This window comes from Seriola lalandi, unplaced genomic scaffold (assembly GCF_002814215.2).
Source record: "Seriola lalandi dorsalis isolate HSWRI2012SDOR001 ecotype SW California unplaced genomic scaffold, Sedor1 jcf7180002054357, whole genome shotgun sequence".
NCBI lineage: Eukaryota > Metazoa > Chordata > Actinopteri > Carangiformes > Carangidae > Seriola > Seriola lalandi.
The window spans coordinates 601,360-618,067 of record NW_019524910.1 but is presented as its reverse complement, the minus strand read 5'-3'; the positions used below and the strand labels follow the sequence as shown (position 1 = coordinate 618,067).

The 16,708-nt window shown below is 41.2% G+C and overlaps 1 protein-coding gene across 2 annotated transcripts in view; it reads right to left on the bottom strand.

Annotated features, from left to right (window-relative positions):
- apaf1 (apoptotic peptidase activating factor 1) overlaps positions 1–16,708 on the bottom strand; it is a 42,259-nt gene that overhangs the window by 6,549 nt on the left and 19,002 nt on the right. For both annotated transcript variants that reach the window (XM_087174489.1, XM_023408234.2), the window contains exons 25-26: positions 14,866–14,991; positions 12,990–13,136 (exon numbers count right to left, since the gene is read on the bottom strand). In XM_087174489.1, coding sequence (XP_087030615.1) covers positions 12,990–13,136; positions 14,866–14,991 — 273 coding nt within the window. The remainder of the gene's footprint in view (positions 1–12,989; positions 13,137–14,865; positions 14,992–16,708) is intronic.

The window sequence follows — 16,708 nt, the reverse complement described above, 5'->3', positions numbered from 1 at the left end:
GCATGCGCGACGTGTGGACAGAAAGTGTGAAAATGTTGTTAGCTTCAGAGTGAGACTGGATTTCCTATGAAGGGAAAAAGGGCCAGAAAATCACTATGTTTAAACATTTACACCAGAGGACGGTGACGAGACCAGACGACAGCATGCATATTTATGGGAGAGGGAGACAGAAATAAGAAGACAGAGAGAGGGAGAAAAAGTGAGATTTCTTTGATTTAGGACAAAAAAAAAAGACAAAGGAATGAAATGAAGGTGCACATGTGAAGAATGTAAAAGAGAGAAGGCATATGAACACAGACGGGGGCACTAGACAAACAGACAGATGCAGATTAAAGATGCTGTAAATATTAAAAAACATTCGTCATAACAACAGCTCCACACAAGATAAGTCTGTTTTCATAAGGGTTTGTGACTCTTATGGGAATACGCAGCGGCGATTTGTGTTTTTGTGTGTGACACAGAGTGCCCATATCCACAGAGCAGATGGCTGATGTGCTGATATCAACACCATCACTGTGGGACCATTGATTTATGGGAGAGCTAGGGATGCGCGTGGACGCTAAATGACTATACAGTATAAGTGTATTTCTGAGTTGTCGGTGGGAGAACAATACCCCTGGGTGTGTTTACTGTGGATTTGTGGGAGCATCTTGGGTTTTCTTTGTGGTGGACAGACATATTTCCAAACATCCAGTGCAGCGTCCTCGCTTCCTTCTGTGCTGAGGCTGCTGAAATTAACTCGAAGAATGGGTCCTACAATGCTAGCTGTACATAACATGAATACTAATGCAAGGAGCAGATACAGGTGGGGCTAAGTGGAAATACATTGAGATAAGACATGAATGAATTAACATTAAAATGACACTCTTATATGTAGCGTGTAGATTACTATCAAAAATTCAGATTGCAACAATATAATGGAGATTATTCCTAATTCCTGAAGCGGTGAGCCAGCAGTGACAGGTAAAGGATATACGATAACTAGTTATAGTAAGTCCAGCAAGACCAATAAGGAATCTCTGAATACAACACAAAGTCAGAGGATGAAAAAAAGAGAAGAAAAAAAAAAAAGATGAAACAGCAACATAAAGCCCAATGGTGACATGAAAGAGCTGATCAGACGTCCATAAAAATGTATTTTACGACAGAGACCTAAAAAACAGAGACAGTGGCAGCTGACCGACCAGGACAGGGAGACACGTCCGGAAGCCGGAAGCGCCACTCCACCTAACCTTGTGCTCATTTCAAGCTTTCTATATTTGGAAATGTAGAGAGATTTATTCATCATATGAACTGGGTTGTAGTTGTAGCACAGTGAAGCATTAAATAAATCCAATATTGCCATAACACTGTCCTGCCAGCTGATTTGTCACATTGCTCAAAATGGCCTAATACACTAAACCGAGAGATATTAAAGAGATCGCTATGGTATAAACGCAAGAGCCAAATCTTTAAGAGGGGCACATTTGTATTGGTTTCAATTTTATTTTATGTGATTTTTTATACTTGCCATCTTGAGATATTTGGCAATGTCGAAAAAAATATTGATTTCAACAATATCGCCCGGCCCTGTGAGAACAGATGAGCTCTGAAACAATTACGATACGGACTGTTATCTACTCATTGTATTTTAACAATGCTGATGACGTGACAGAGTAAGAGACCAGAAGTGGAGGCTGGAGAGTATTCACACGTGACATCTGCTTCGAAAGAAACTTGATGATACTAAACAACAAGGGCCACTGAACCCTTATCTATAAAGCCACACCATTCTGCGTGTTCAGATAAGCTCCCTCTCAGCATCACACAAACACACACACAAAATCAAGTCTGGGGAAGCCGGGATAGCTGCGGTGTGAGTGTGAGCGTGAGTAACCTTAATTCATGTCAGCTAACAGCAGAGGAGCACCAAATCAGCTCTGACAGGCCCTCACCGCTAGCTGTGGTGAGGCTAAATAGGTCCGCTTATTCAGGCTACCTGGTGGAAAGTCAACACCGCTTACATAAGGGAAATACCTGTCCATGTGTTCATGTGAGAGCCAGAGAGACGCTTAGGCGTGAGTGAGCGCACAGTTGCGTCTTGCAGAAGGGGGTGGAGGGGAGTAATTCATCTTCATTTTACATAAATAGCTCGGTCACAGAGTCCAGAGGGAATAGGTACGGTTTCTACACGTAAAACATCGTAAAGACCTTACAGAAAGTAGGATGCACACAATGGATGGAGGCAGGAGGGGAGGGAGATTAAAAGAAAGAGGGGATACCAGCTGGAGTAGATTCAGGTGATTTTGTAAGGCCACCTCCATTTCAGAGAGAAAATGCAAGGGATTTAGTGTGTGTGTGTGTGTGTGTGTGTGTGTGTGTGTGTGACCAGGCCAAGAGTCTTGCAGAGAGGGAAACAGTGTGACACTGAGGCTGAATTATTCATCCAAGGTTCCGTCCACTGAAATATTGATGCTCAGACAATCCTCTACACATTTCTCCCCCATTTTCTCTCACCCACATTCCTTTATTTCTACTGGCAACTATTTGTTCATCACAATTGTCACCAGGAAAAAAATAAGAAAAAAGGAAAGAAGCAGGAAACAGAGATATGTCCTTGGATTGGACAGATTCTTCTCCTTCCTCGATTTGTTGTTCTTTCTCTCTCACACACCTTTCAGATCCATGACAAGAAAAGCATTTGAGAGAGAAGCCATAACAGGGAGAGAAAAAAAAAAGAGATATCAAAAGAGAAGGTGAGCTGGTGGAGAAAACAGGAGCTAGGGAGTAAGAAAAAAAGAGAAAAATGATCATGTGTGTGAGAAACAGAGAAGAAAGTGACGAAGAGAAAGAGGACAGTGAAGCACAGAGCAAGAGCTCGGTGTGAAATCTGGTAAAATGAACTCGTTTTCAAAACCCAGATGCAGATCAAAAGGAGAGGAGCTGCTCTCAGACCAGCGAACCTTCCCTTCAGAGTTTATAGTTGTCCATTTCTCCTGAATACATCAAAATACAGATTAAATACTGCTTGGAGAAAAAAAGGCTTTACCTCATGGGAAATCTACTTGTAGGCGCTAAAAGGCAGATATTAGATATTATTTGTTAGAATAGCTCGACATTTTGGAAAATACACTTTTGCTTTCTTGCAAAGAGTTAAAAGAGAAAATCAATACCACTCTCTTACCACCCGCTTAGTTTAAGTTAGCATAAAGACTGGCACATTATAGCTTGTTCTTACTGTGTGTGCCACAACTTTTTCTTGGCCGGGACCAGTAACTTTGATTCTCCGCTGGTTGCCCGGCAACTGATCCCAGCCAAAAAAAAAAAAAAGTCAAACTATTTCTCTTAATGCTTAAATTTGAATATAGATTTGACTTTTTGACTTTTTACATTGAAATCAGTGAAGATAAAAAGAGGTTCATTCAAACAGTGAGATTAATCTTTTTGGACTGTTTTTTGGCGTCAATAGAAAACAGCCGCACTTAACGCAAATGTAACACAGATCAGAACAGTACGATGACAGCAGACTTGCGGGTTTGGAAGGATGGAGGAGTGTTGAAGATTGAAATTCAGATAAAGGAACCCAGTCTGAAAACATCCTCGGAGACAGGATAGGAATAAAAATGAAAGTTGAAAATGAGTAAAACAAAGAGTTTATGACAAAAAGTGTAAAAGAGAATAGGAGAGACAAGACAAAGAGCTAGTGTAAGAGGAAAGTCGGTTAGTGTGAGTGTATATCCATGTATTTTACAAAGAACACACCATCAACACCTCCCTCCACCTCTTTCTCCATCACTGATCTCCCATCTCCACTCTGCCTCATTTCATCTCAGTGTGATTTGTGCACACATGGGCCCTGCTTCTCCAGCCAGAGAGACAATTAACCCTGGCTTAATGAGCAACGCAGGGGAAACAACTGCCTCCCAGAGACAGATAAATATTTCACCAGCCTGTGTTTATACCCCAAGCCTGTCAACAAGAGCACGGAAACCAGGCCACGCTCGTTCCAAGCTCAACTCTTTCAAAGTTCTCCACTCTCGCTTTGTCTCGTGTGAGAAAGAGAAAGCAAACGCCAAAGCAGGGAGTCAAGGACGCACAAAAACTGTATCTACTCTGGATGCATTTTGACCACATAAAGAAGAATGTGTTAGAGAGAGCGTTTTTTTTCAAATAATTGCTGGAATAGGGAAAATAGAACACGGTGAAAAATAGAACAATGGATTATGAAAAAAGATAGATGCATTTTCAGGAGCTGTTTTGCATCTTATAAGTGTGTGAGGTTATTTTTAGAGGTAGGTCTGCTGATATGCTGGAGCAGCACTGCGGGGTACTTACTTCTGAAACAACATGAAGAAAGAAAAGCGCTGAATGAAATCAAAAGTGCGAATGCCACCTGAATCAACACGGTGGCCTGTTACATGTCCTCTCAGAAGACAGCAGTCATCAGAACGTGTTATTTCCATCTCTGGACCATGTTTGAAGAAAGTGAAGGTGCAGGGATGAAAGGTACAAGCCGAGGGCTGCAGTTAGCCTGTTAACCAACATACAGTTGCAGTAATATCAAAGAGGGTGGTCTTTAGAAATGCAGGAGGATCAATGTACAGAAAAGTGCTTCAGGGAGATCAAATGAAAGGTTAATGAACTCCTCGAGAAAAATCAGTCAATGCTGTTGCAAAAAATGTGTCCAGAAAGTTTAACTCAAAACACATGAAAAGAACAAAAAGAGAAAACACGAAAGTCAGTCAACTCCGTAGCTGCAACAAAAGTTGCAGTTATTAATAAAGCAGTGGTAGACTATTCATAAAGCATCCTGCATCCACGTGCTTAACACTGCAGTGCATCCTTCATTGCTACAGCACCAGACATGTGTCACAAACCTCCTACAGGCCTGTCCTGTAACATTTAGACCCGAGGGGATAAAATAAATATATGTACAACAACATTTCATAGTTCCTGCTTCACAATTATAACGCTTCACAGCTTTTCTTTGTCATGTATGAGAGTAATTTAATTATCCATGGCTTTTGGGTCGTTAGGTCGACAAAACAGTCCATAGACTTTTCATCAACCAAATGATTCATCGATGAAATGATCTGCAGACCAGTGGAGTGTAATGAAAATAAAACGATGAGTTGAAACCAACTGGACAGCACAGGACGAACTTTATATCTTTGCACATGTTTTTGTTGCCTACTGTTAAATGTGAACTTAAAGGACTATTCTCACTATTTCTCTAATCCTTCCAGTTTTGACAGACTCGGAAATTGCTCGCCATCTTCTCAGATCCTTACGCTTCAAATATCTGCATATACACTGTGTTTGCAGTTTATTCTATCTAATTCTGTTCCTCCATATTGTAATTGAGATTCTGCAAATTTCTAAGATACAGCCCATGTGAAAAACCTGAACGCAAAAATTATGATAGAAGTATTTGAATTTCATCACATGGCATTGTGTCGCAGGTCATTAGCTCTGTTCTGTGTTTCTAATTTCAGCGTTTTCCTCAAACATAGGCTGTCAGACTTAAAAATAAATCTGTCAATTAAAACCAAATACATTTCCTGATGTTTGTTCTGTCGTCTTCGCTCTGACACTGCAACACAAACTAACTCTATGATACTTGGTTTCTAAAATACAAAATGTTTTCGCACACGCAACCTGCTTTGTTGTTATTTCCAACCAAAAGAACCTCCATATGCAAAAAGTTATATTTATGACTTCTGAAACAAAAACACACCTCAGGCGGAGGCACCGACAGGCAACTTGGACTGACTGATGAGGGAAAGCACTAAGATCTGCTTTGCCATTGAGGGAATATGGATACACATTTACTTATGGCTTAGTCAATCTCATTATACAAGAATCTTGACTGCTTGTTACCCCATCCATCCCTCAGAGAAGTGACTGCATTTACTCTCCCCTCTGCTCTCTGCTAACCAACTGTTTCTTAATCTTTGACAGATTCGCCATCCATCAAATGTCTCTTGAGGGAAGGTCAGTGCAACCTTCACTCCTCATTTCATCACGTCAGGCTTCACTTTGAGTCTTGCTTCGAGTGATGACTGGCTCTACTAGTTCATTGGCCGCCGAGGCCTTGTTAGGATACGCTTTACAATGATGGCTCAGGCTGAGAAAGCAGGAGGGAGGCAGACTGACTGATGGGTGAAAGCAATCTCAAGTGATCTGAGAGAGTTAGAGTCTGATCTACTGTACAAAGTAAACATCATTACAAGAAAAAAAAAATCCCAGCACACAGCATCACATGAAGAAGCACAGAGCACAGGGTTGCCAGTGTGAAAATGGGAAAAGCTTGCGAGTATTAGCTTCCAGCGAGGGAGGAAGGCTTTAAACATAAAGTCACCAAAGTGGACAGGTGAAGAAAATGACAGCAGAAGGAAAAAGAAAACAAATGAAGGTGTGAAACAGAGAGTTAACCGTGGAGGAAAACCCAGGAAAGGGAGGTCTGGTGGGAACTCAGAGGCACAGGATCGGGGAATGAAAGCGAGGGGAGTGTAAGAAGGTGAGATAAGGTGAAATTGTGTTTCTCTCTTTCTCCTCCATCACAGGCTCGGCTGATAAGTGATGTCTGACAACACTGGTGGCAGGGGAGAACTGTCATCTGAAACACTCCCATCCGTCTGGGGATGCACTGCGCGGAAGAGAATATGTGTTTGTGTGGGTACTACAAAATGTCAGTGTGTGAACCTGTGGGTGTGTAAATTAGTGTGAGTGCTACTGCCATTTGCCAATTAAGAGTTGTCATATCTCCCCTCGGTTACCGAATGTCTCAGGCTTCGAATTGGTTTTCTCTATTGTGTCTATATGCTGTATGACATCCTTCGGCTTTATGCTTCATTTCCTGTTTTAAATGGTTCTGTGATCGAGCCTTTACACTGATCAACTGCTGATGGCTGTAACTCTAACAGCAACAGCAATGCATAATCAAATTTGTAGTTCATTTTGTATCGTGCGTGCGCCCTCTCTTGTATGTTTTCTCTTTTGCACCCGGTTTAAAAAAGTGCACTATAAATACAGACTTACATACTCAGAGAACTGCAGTTATCTCAGTCGGGTAACTTTTATGTCTTCTGGATGGAGGCTGTGTGCATTGTACTGTTGAGAAGACGATCGGCTTGTCATAGCTTGGCGGGTCGTTCAGGTCCCGACTGACAATACAAATAGAGCAGACTGGAAAGAAAGCAACACATTTGACACGATGTTTGTGTTTTAACGCTTTGAAATGAAGTACGACGCTCCCCCTGGGGGTCACACCATGGCATAAAGCAGTGATGTGGAAATCAGTTGCCGCATATTTCCACAAGAGTAAATATATATTTTCTCTACCATATGACCCTTGGGATGCTCATTCCAGTGGTATGACACAATTTTTTGCTGCAGTTGACTAAAATAAACAGCACAACTTGCAACCATACTGCATTTTCATACCAGGCACAATTAAATTAGCCACAGTATTCATGTGTGTAATAGTACTACAGATCTGAAAGAGGTTGACGCTCCAATTCAACTCAACCAAATCCAAATTTACACCTGAGAGCTGCCCATTACAAGCACTCTCGCTACTGAGCAGGAAAGTGGGGTTAACTAATCAAATCGGTGGTCTGTATTTAGTAGTGTTATTTTCTCTCACTCTTTAAAGGATTCCTCTCCTCAATCTTTAATTTGTAGTAACTCACTGGTAATGACCAGCAATATGATGGGTGCATCGGTGAGTCTGATCCCACTGAAAAAGGAGGATTAACAGATCAGAACAGATCTGCCATCCCTGCTGGTGAGATGGCACCTCAGTCTGGCTTTTGACAGCTGGCTTAGTAAAACAGACCTAGGAGATATTGATTACGGTTACATAAGGACGAGTCTCTCATGCCTCTGTTCAGTCAGTAAAGATGCTTTTGAATGTGAGAAACTGTTCATAAAGACAGACCTGTGTCAGTATTAATAGAGAGGAATTTCTTTCAGTGCTTTTGTTTTTTCATGACGGCTTGGTGTGAATTATTCTGGGCTGCTGGATGTGTGTGTGTGTTCTTGCAGTCAGGATGAGCCTTTTCACACCTGCCGCCTCCCTCTTGGATCATGGCACTGTGACAGATCGACTCACTGGCATTTGATGAGTGTGTTTGTGTGTTCCTGTGTGTTGTGTGTGAGTCAAGGCCAGGTGTGAGACAGGTACAGCATTTCCTGGCAGGACCCGGAGCAGAAGGAAGGAGGACTGATGGGAATCAGTGTAGGATGTAACAGCCTCTTTCAGAGGGCTGGACGGCACCACTTCATCACACCCTGACAAATACTACACACAAAGACACACACACATCTACTCGCAAGCATGTATGCTTACCTAATGCACCAATACAAGCACTTCCGTTATGTTTTTATTATCTAAAGTGAAACATCGGTGATAAGGAGCGTAAGAAATGTTTAATTAAATGCTCTACACAGGTAACTACACACACCAGGGGATTGGACAAGAATATATACCCCCACACAATAGCCCGCTGCTTTTAATTACACTAACACCATCCACCCGACCATGCAGAGAGGGAGGGAGTGATAAAACGGGGAGGAAAAGAGAGAGGCAGAGACAAAGAAAAAAAAGCAGCCTGAGAGATGATGAAGGTAGAAGTACTGACAGAGATGTGTAAAAAACTACTGGGACGAAACAAGAACACATCATTCTTCACGGGGAGCCAAAGAGACAAATAGAAATGGGCAAACAATAAGGACTCCTCACGCTACAAGCTTCACGCTGCATCATATCAACTGATCGACTCAGTGAGAACCATGGGAGACATCACCCTCTGTCACTTCTCCTGCTCTTATCCGACCAATAACAACATCATCCTGTTTAGCAGCAACAGCAACACACTGAGTCATTGTGCACAAGGGCTTGTGATGTTCAGAGCGGCGCTCAGAGAGGATCTGATAGCTGGAAACTCTCCAGTGAATCACATCATGATAAGAAAAACATGCCTTCTCTGCTCCGTTCTGCTTATTTATATTTATTTTTTCCAGAAACTCTCTTCCAGGAGCCTTGTCAAAGAAACGATAGTCAGAGCAGAATCTTAACATTTTTTAGTACTTTAGTTTTTGTTTCGTTTGTTTCAGTGGATCAAGATTATGATCAATGAAATTATCATAGTAGTAAATACACAAATATTGCTTAAAGGGGCTGTGTTTATGTTAACACATAATCCATATTAATCTTATCTTGCAGTATTTACAAATAGCCCCTAAAACGGATTTGCGACAGCCGTCAAATTCTGTTTGTTCTCCTGCACATGCAAAACAATTTACTGGAGCTTAGAGCTGCAGATTATTGTTTATTTGCTCTGTCTAATAAAGCTGGGCATGAATCCTGCATCACACATTACTAGAAAATATTAAACACAGTAACTCTCCGGCTATTTTAAACAATGAGATATCACACGTAAAAACAAAGCCATTTCTAGAACAGTTAACATTTTAAAACAGTATTCGTTTTTTGTTGTTAGTTTCCATTGGGGGTCCAACTCCTGAGGGAAATATCAAATTCTTTAGCTGCTAAATGCCCCACAGTCTCCAACAGCTAGTTGCTAGCTTTGTCTCCGTCAGTCAATCCCAGTCAATTTCAGTGTGGTACAACTAGAACTTAGTAGAAGTTACTGCAAGTTGGGAGAAAATATTCTTTTTTACAGTACCAGTCAAAAGTCTGGACACACTTTCCCATCTCCCAAGTGTGTCCAGACTTTGTATGTCTTGGAAACAGAAGCACAACTATCTCAGGCCATGTGTTACATCAGTGTTTTTGTTCAGTAATTAGTCTGTGTGAAGTATGGTGTAGCCGTGACATGAATATGAAGACGATAGGAGCATTGTTCGTATAATAAACTTGCTATATTCATGTTTATCTTTTATCTTCGTTTTCAACATGACCTGTTATTTTATCAAATTATGCGGTGGAAATAGGTTTTTAACCTCTTTCTAAAAAAAAAAGTTTGAACCACTCTGCAAAGCCACTGTTCAGAGCTTTTATGGTATTCCAGCCAAACTTCAATATCAGTCAGTCTACATCTATGATTCAAAGGCACATTTTACACAATCCCACTGATCCTCCATAATGAAATCTCTCCTTACAGCAGCTGAGGATAAATACAAACCAAATACCCTCATGAGGACGTTCAGATGATTGCCAAGCCTTTTTCCAAGACTGACAGAAAAATAATTACAACGTTCCATGAATTTTTTTTTTTTTTCGATTTCAGAAAATTATTTATTTTCCCACGCTGCTGTTCGTGGTTCATATTTATGTGGAAATGCCACTTCCTTTTCATTGTCATATCTAAAGCTCAGAAACATGGGAGAGCTGAGGTATGAGAGACCACAACCTACTTTCTAACAGGTCTGGTTAGAGGACTGTGTCTGAGCACAAATACCAGGTTTTATTTTCAAGAAATTTGGTAATTGTAAAAGTGGCGAGCATGGAGAAACGCCCTAGCAATAATCATTAAAACAGATAGACAGCTAGATTATTATCGTGCTTCCTCACTCTGCAGGCTATATTATCTGTCATAAGTGGTACACACTCTGTCATGGTAATTACTATGACAGACAGGCTGGCCTCTCATAGTTGTCCGGCCAACACAGAGTACAATTAATCAATCAAAGCTCCCGACTCGGGGGGTTCATCCTTTAAGACAGGCATAATAATCCATCACTGCTCCTCACATCCACGTGCTGATCCATCAAGTCAACATTGCTTTGCTGAGAAAGACAGTGAGGAAAAAAAAAAAAAAAAAAAGGTATATGAAATGGAGTAATGGAGTAATCTGGAAGCTGATTCCCACAGTAATTATGACTGTCATTGTAATGTAATGGAAAATGAAGCTGATGAGTTCTACAAAGTGCTTTAATCAGAGCAGGCGTGTATAGAAAGCTTACTAAAAAACAAATAGAAGACTATATTACAGGACTTCAAAGGCTGTTAACAGATTGGTTTCCAGTTCGGGCATAGTTTAAAGGCTAAAATAAATACAAATCTATTTTAAAGACTTTGAAAAAATGCACAGAAATGGAAGCAAATTGCAAAGAATCACAAAAGGTATTTATAATTTTACGCCAGAATCAACAATCGACTCTTATCTATTTACTGTGGACATATCTACATTGCTGAAAACTTCATAGTGAGAAGTGGTAGAGAACAGCACATCAACATTGTTGGGAGGTAGGGCTGGGTTAGCTAAAATTTGTACTGACAAAGTTTTATTTTTTATCAAATTTATTTATCAAATTTGTTTGTCTATTGACAGTCTGGTATGGATTAAACATATCAGACACAACATGTTAATTAGGTGTATTCAGACATGGCGGCCAGGCAAGAAAACAAATACATGTATTTCTAAAAATGTAGAACTTTTCCTTTAAGCCTCAGGGAATCATTGATCTCAGCAGAAACATTGACTTCAATATTGCTATATAATTTTTATACATATTGATTTTTTTTGCCATATCATGAAGCCCAGATGATGTAAAATCTGGAATACAGCCAAAAATGGCCCCTATGATCTACATCCTCATAACTGGCTTGTTTGCTTCACATTGATTCCTGTATAACCATACCCTCTTCTCTATTAGTAAAGCAGTGAATTCAAACCTCAAGTCTATATTCTCACGTATGATGTCTTGTTACTGTGTCTGGTGTTCTTTCAAGCACCTCGTCTTTCTATTTAACACATTTCTGAGTGCTTTAACTCTGCCCTTTACACTGCATGTTCTATGGAAAAAATGGTCTGGCAGCAGTTTTCTGAACATCTTCAGAACATCACCTTCTTCTATTGTAAAGAAGAAATGGTATTGAGTAAAAGAAGCACATTGGGGGTCTCATTCCCTTTGAGCTCATTTACAGGCTTTATGATCTTGTCAATAGAAATCTGCTGTAGATGAGAATATGATGCGTATTTGTCCATCTCTCTATAAAAAGCCTCAACATTAGGATCCTTCTACAGTAACATCTCTGCCGACCCACACAGGCAGGTATAAACAAAAGCGCACATGCGCATATTCACACACACAGCACAACCCCACACACAGTATCAGGAGTAATCTGAGAATATAGCCTCATCGATCAGAACTGCTCTCTCTTGAGGATTACATCATTGCCCAGCAAATAGCCAATCATAGCCAAGCTGAGACTGCCCGCTCTGTGACCCCATCTCCTGTAAAACTAAAGGCAATGAGAGTTACACACACACACACACACACACACACACACACACACACACACACACACACACACACACACACACACAATTCCAGTCACGTCACAAGGAGGCATTGATATCTTTCTCCAGGGTATTGAGCGTTTTTATGTAAACCTGAACCACTGCGACAGTAACACTGGTGCATGTTGGGGGATTTTTTTGTATTGTTTCAACTGTGACGCAAACATCACTCAATCAATAACTCTCCCTCTCACATACACACGTATATACATTGTTTAAAACAGTAAAACGTATGGAAGGAATTATGCTAAAGCGCACTCGAGTTGGTGAATGGGCAAGGAGTGGTACATACTGCATTTTGGTACTAATTCATAGTAATGTATTAAGCAATGCATTATAAAAGAGTTATATATTAATAAGTAATTTTTAAACTCTACTGCCCCTTACGGAGTAAATAAATCACGACTGGAACTTCATTACTTAATGTATGTTCTGCCATTTATTATAAGAACCAGGTAAATAGAAAACAATGTTATTCTGTTTCCTTTGAAAAAAATACTATAGTGCATCCTTATGTCTAAGAAGGTCTAAATGAATACCATAAAAACCAAAACATCCCATGTTTTCCATCAGTACCCCTATGTCTCCTATAAAATAAACATTTTCCCTGTAAAACCTTTATAAAAAAGATGAGTTTAAGAACATAACATCAAACTGTGTCGTCTACTTCGCTGTAATCCCTCGTAACCAACACATTGTGGCGTTGGGTAATCATGTGATTCATATATGTTCTCATACCTTGATATAGCCGCCAGTAGAAACCAGAAGAGAGTTGTCTGGGGAGAAGTGCACGTCAGTCACCCAGCCTCCGTGGAGTGAGTCCATACCGTCTTTACCGTCTCGCGAACAAATCTTCAGCAAAGAGCCTTCACTGACACTCCAGAGCTGTGATAGACAGCCAAACGTTAAAAACCAACCATAAAGTAAATGCCACTGATAAACAATAAAGATGCCAGCTGTGTTGGCATTTACAGATTTGGCTGCTGGTGCCGTCGACAGACAAATATAAGTTTGTGTAAAATAAATTCCTGTCACCAGGTCGAATACTTTGGTTGATTTTTCAGCCACATCTTGTTGCCTACATCAGCAGATGGAGTTTGCTCGGTTGCCATGGAGATAGTGTGATTTTTATCACATGAACCAAGTATGAAATTTTAAGGGGACATTGTGACATCTTGTCTCTGTTCAAACATGGTCTCTTGTATCAGATGTGACTAGAATGCCACACTTAGGTCACGTGACAACAACTAAACCGTCTCCATGGCAACTGAACAAATGCCATTGGTTTATGAAATTCATGAGATGTGCTCCAGAAAGACACAAAGAGCTTGTGATAATATTTTGTCATGAAACTTATATTTCTTAAGTCAAGAAGGAAACTTCAAACTCAATACAACTGATATTGAGAAATTAATCTACACAAGAAAATTACCCATAATGCACCACATATATAATGAAACAATGGTTTGTGACTCTGCCAACACTGGTGCAGCACATCATGTCTATTGCAGCTGTTATGCAACTGTTCACATGCCATGCTGCCTTGACAATGACACATCACACACATACAGCTATATTCAACACTTGGCATGCTTTTGTGCTGAATGACTCAGATTTGTTTCCATAGAAACGGGTGAGATTTCAGTGTGGTTTATGTAATTGGATGTGATGGATTGGGCCATTCCTGGATAATGGAGCAGGTTCAGCTCAGAGGCCACCAGAGGGCATTAACCCTTTGTGGACTGATGTTGCGCCACCGTGTGATGCTTCAGGCTGAATGGCGTTGAATGACTTTTCCTCATCCCCCTCTCTACCTCTCACACAGTCTAACTTTTCATTTACTTTGTGTGTGTGTGTGTGTGTGTGTGTGTGTGTGTGTGTGTGTGTGTGTCTGTCTGTCTGTCTGTCTGTCTGTCTGTTTGTAGATGAACAGTGCCTATTCCAAAGCCTTGGGGATCCAATTTGGCAGCCTGAGTCCTCTCCTTCACCTCCCACTGTCAGAAATCTCCTCCTCTTCCTGCTCCCTTCATCCCAACTTGTCACATAACCTGTACCTCCTCCAGCTCCCACACCCCCTCCTGAGAAGGAGCCCTACCACCTTCCTTTCATCTCCACCCCTCCTCTGTACACTGCAGCAATCATGATGTATTAGTAAGCACTTTATCTAAATGAGCAATAAGATGTAATTATGAGGTGATCTCTCAGAATAAATGGTGACTGCTGTAATTGCGTTTTTGTGTTTTGCACAACAAATTAGATGGTTTAAGGCACTGTCACACTTCTCATACTAGTAGCATAATATCATTTGGAGTAGTTGATGTGTGTATCTTGAGGCAGGAGGCTCAGTGAGAAGTCTTTCCTCACCTCTCATCTGTAGCCTCTTTTCTTTATTTCAAATTACCTCCATCAGTCCCTCCATTCTTCTCTTTGCTGCCTCATTTTCCTCATAATTCCCTAAAAACCCTCTCCATTCTACCTCTTTGCTTTTAGGCGCTTTGCTGAGGGTGCTTTCCAACAGTAAAACAAGCCTAATGAGCTTAAATTCCTAGATCAGCAACCAATAGTAAGAAATAAAAAGGTAAAGTTAAATGGCTGAATTGCTTTGAACACACACCCTGATCTCTCCGTTGTCATCTCCGGTTGCGAGGCGTCGGCTGTCCCAGGAGAATCGGCAGCTTCGGACACAATCTTGATGGCCGCTCAGTGTGTGGACGCACTGCCAGGACTCATAGTGCCACAACTAAGAGCACAAAGTCATGCATAAAGAAGACAGGAAAGCAGAAAGAATCAGTATATACAATAATAAAATATAAAATAAATAATGTACAATAATTTTGCATGATGTACAAATTCTGACACAGTTATTGCAGAAAATCTGCATGTACTGGATATGTTTAATTCATTTTTACACTACATTAGAACTGAAATGAGTGACTGACCCCAAGAGAAACCTATTCAGAAGAATACTAAGCTACCTGTTTCTGTAACACAGGGCAGCTAGATGGGATGAACTCTCCTTGGACAGACTGTGATGTATGAGGACAAATACAGAGCTAATGTTGTTACAGCACAACATAAAAATGATGAAACTGTTAATGAGTGCTCTCTCACTCTGCTGTTTTCTTCCTCTAACTTTTTTCCCTTTTTCCCTGTCCTCCCATCTCTAGCTCTCGTTCATTGTTCTCTTCCTTCCTTTCTTTTCCCATCCTAGTCTTTCCCTCTGTGTTTCTTCCTTACCCCGGTTGCATCCTGTGCCGCACAGAAAATAACACAGCTCATAATTAGACACTTCATTTGGCAGCCGGCTAAGTATGTCTGCACACAAAGTCCCATTCATCTGAAGGTCAGCAGTAAAAGAAAGAAAAAGAGAGAAAAAAAAGAGGACAGAGAGAGATAGAGGAAAAGGAATGAGCAGAATAGAATACCCTCCCTGCTTCTGTGGTGCTCAACAAAGACACTCACGACTGAGCCTTTCATTTGACCTCTATATAAATGGAGACCGGAGACTTTGGTGTTTGTGTGTGTTTTGAGCTACCAAAGCCCCTACTCGGTCTGGAGAGCAAGGACTATGTGACTGGCTGCTAACCAGCCTCACAACACTCACACACACCTCAATTATCATCTTTGCCAAATCCATAAAACACACATTCTCTCTCACTACCCTCCACTGACAGAAGCCATGTTGGCTGGCGACCCAGTGGCTGTTCTCTACAGTAAGTATCGACCAAATCCAGATTCCCGTGTGAAACTTGGTGGCAGTGGCTCTAGATCAACTGCTTTAACAAACGCCTGAGAGAGCGACTTTGCATCGTTTCTTATGCTGGACACTCAGAAACACCAGTTGTCATAGGTGGTTGAATACTGGATGGGGAAGTATAAATTCAACACTGAACCCACAATCACTTATGATCCAAGAAAATGAATGACAGTGAAAAGAAGCCAGTGTCAAAGAGCATACAGTCTCAGTGCAGTTCAGCTTGTACCATGCGGCGTGGTTCACTTTTCTGTGGATGATGAGTAGGAAAAGCAATGATTTAAGAGCTGCTTGCGGAAAACCGCATCCCGGGACTCCTGAGTCAGTGAAAGTCAGGCCAAAGTCAGGCCAAAGTCAAGCGCAGTGGTGTTGGTAAACGGCAGCCTGGCAAAAACTACATCCAGACAGGGAGGTGGGTCGGCTGCGAGTCAGCCTGCCTGTCAGACTGTTGGTTCAGCAGGTCCATGGGCTGCCATTTAATCAGACTAAATGTGGGCGTAGGACAGGCTGACCTGCGGCTAACTCACCAGGCCTGAGGCCAGCTGCTGCACGCTAATCTCTGAGGTACTGCGCCTCCCTTGTGGGTAAACTTTTAGCCTCAGATATCACTCGCAGCAATGCATCCATGTGTATGTGCTGTAAGTAATAAGTTTGGAGGGAAGTTAGAGGGAAGATGCCAATGTGTAATAGGTCAAGTTGTTAC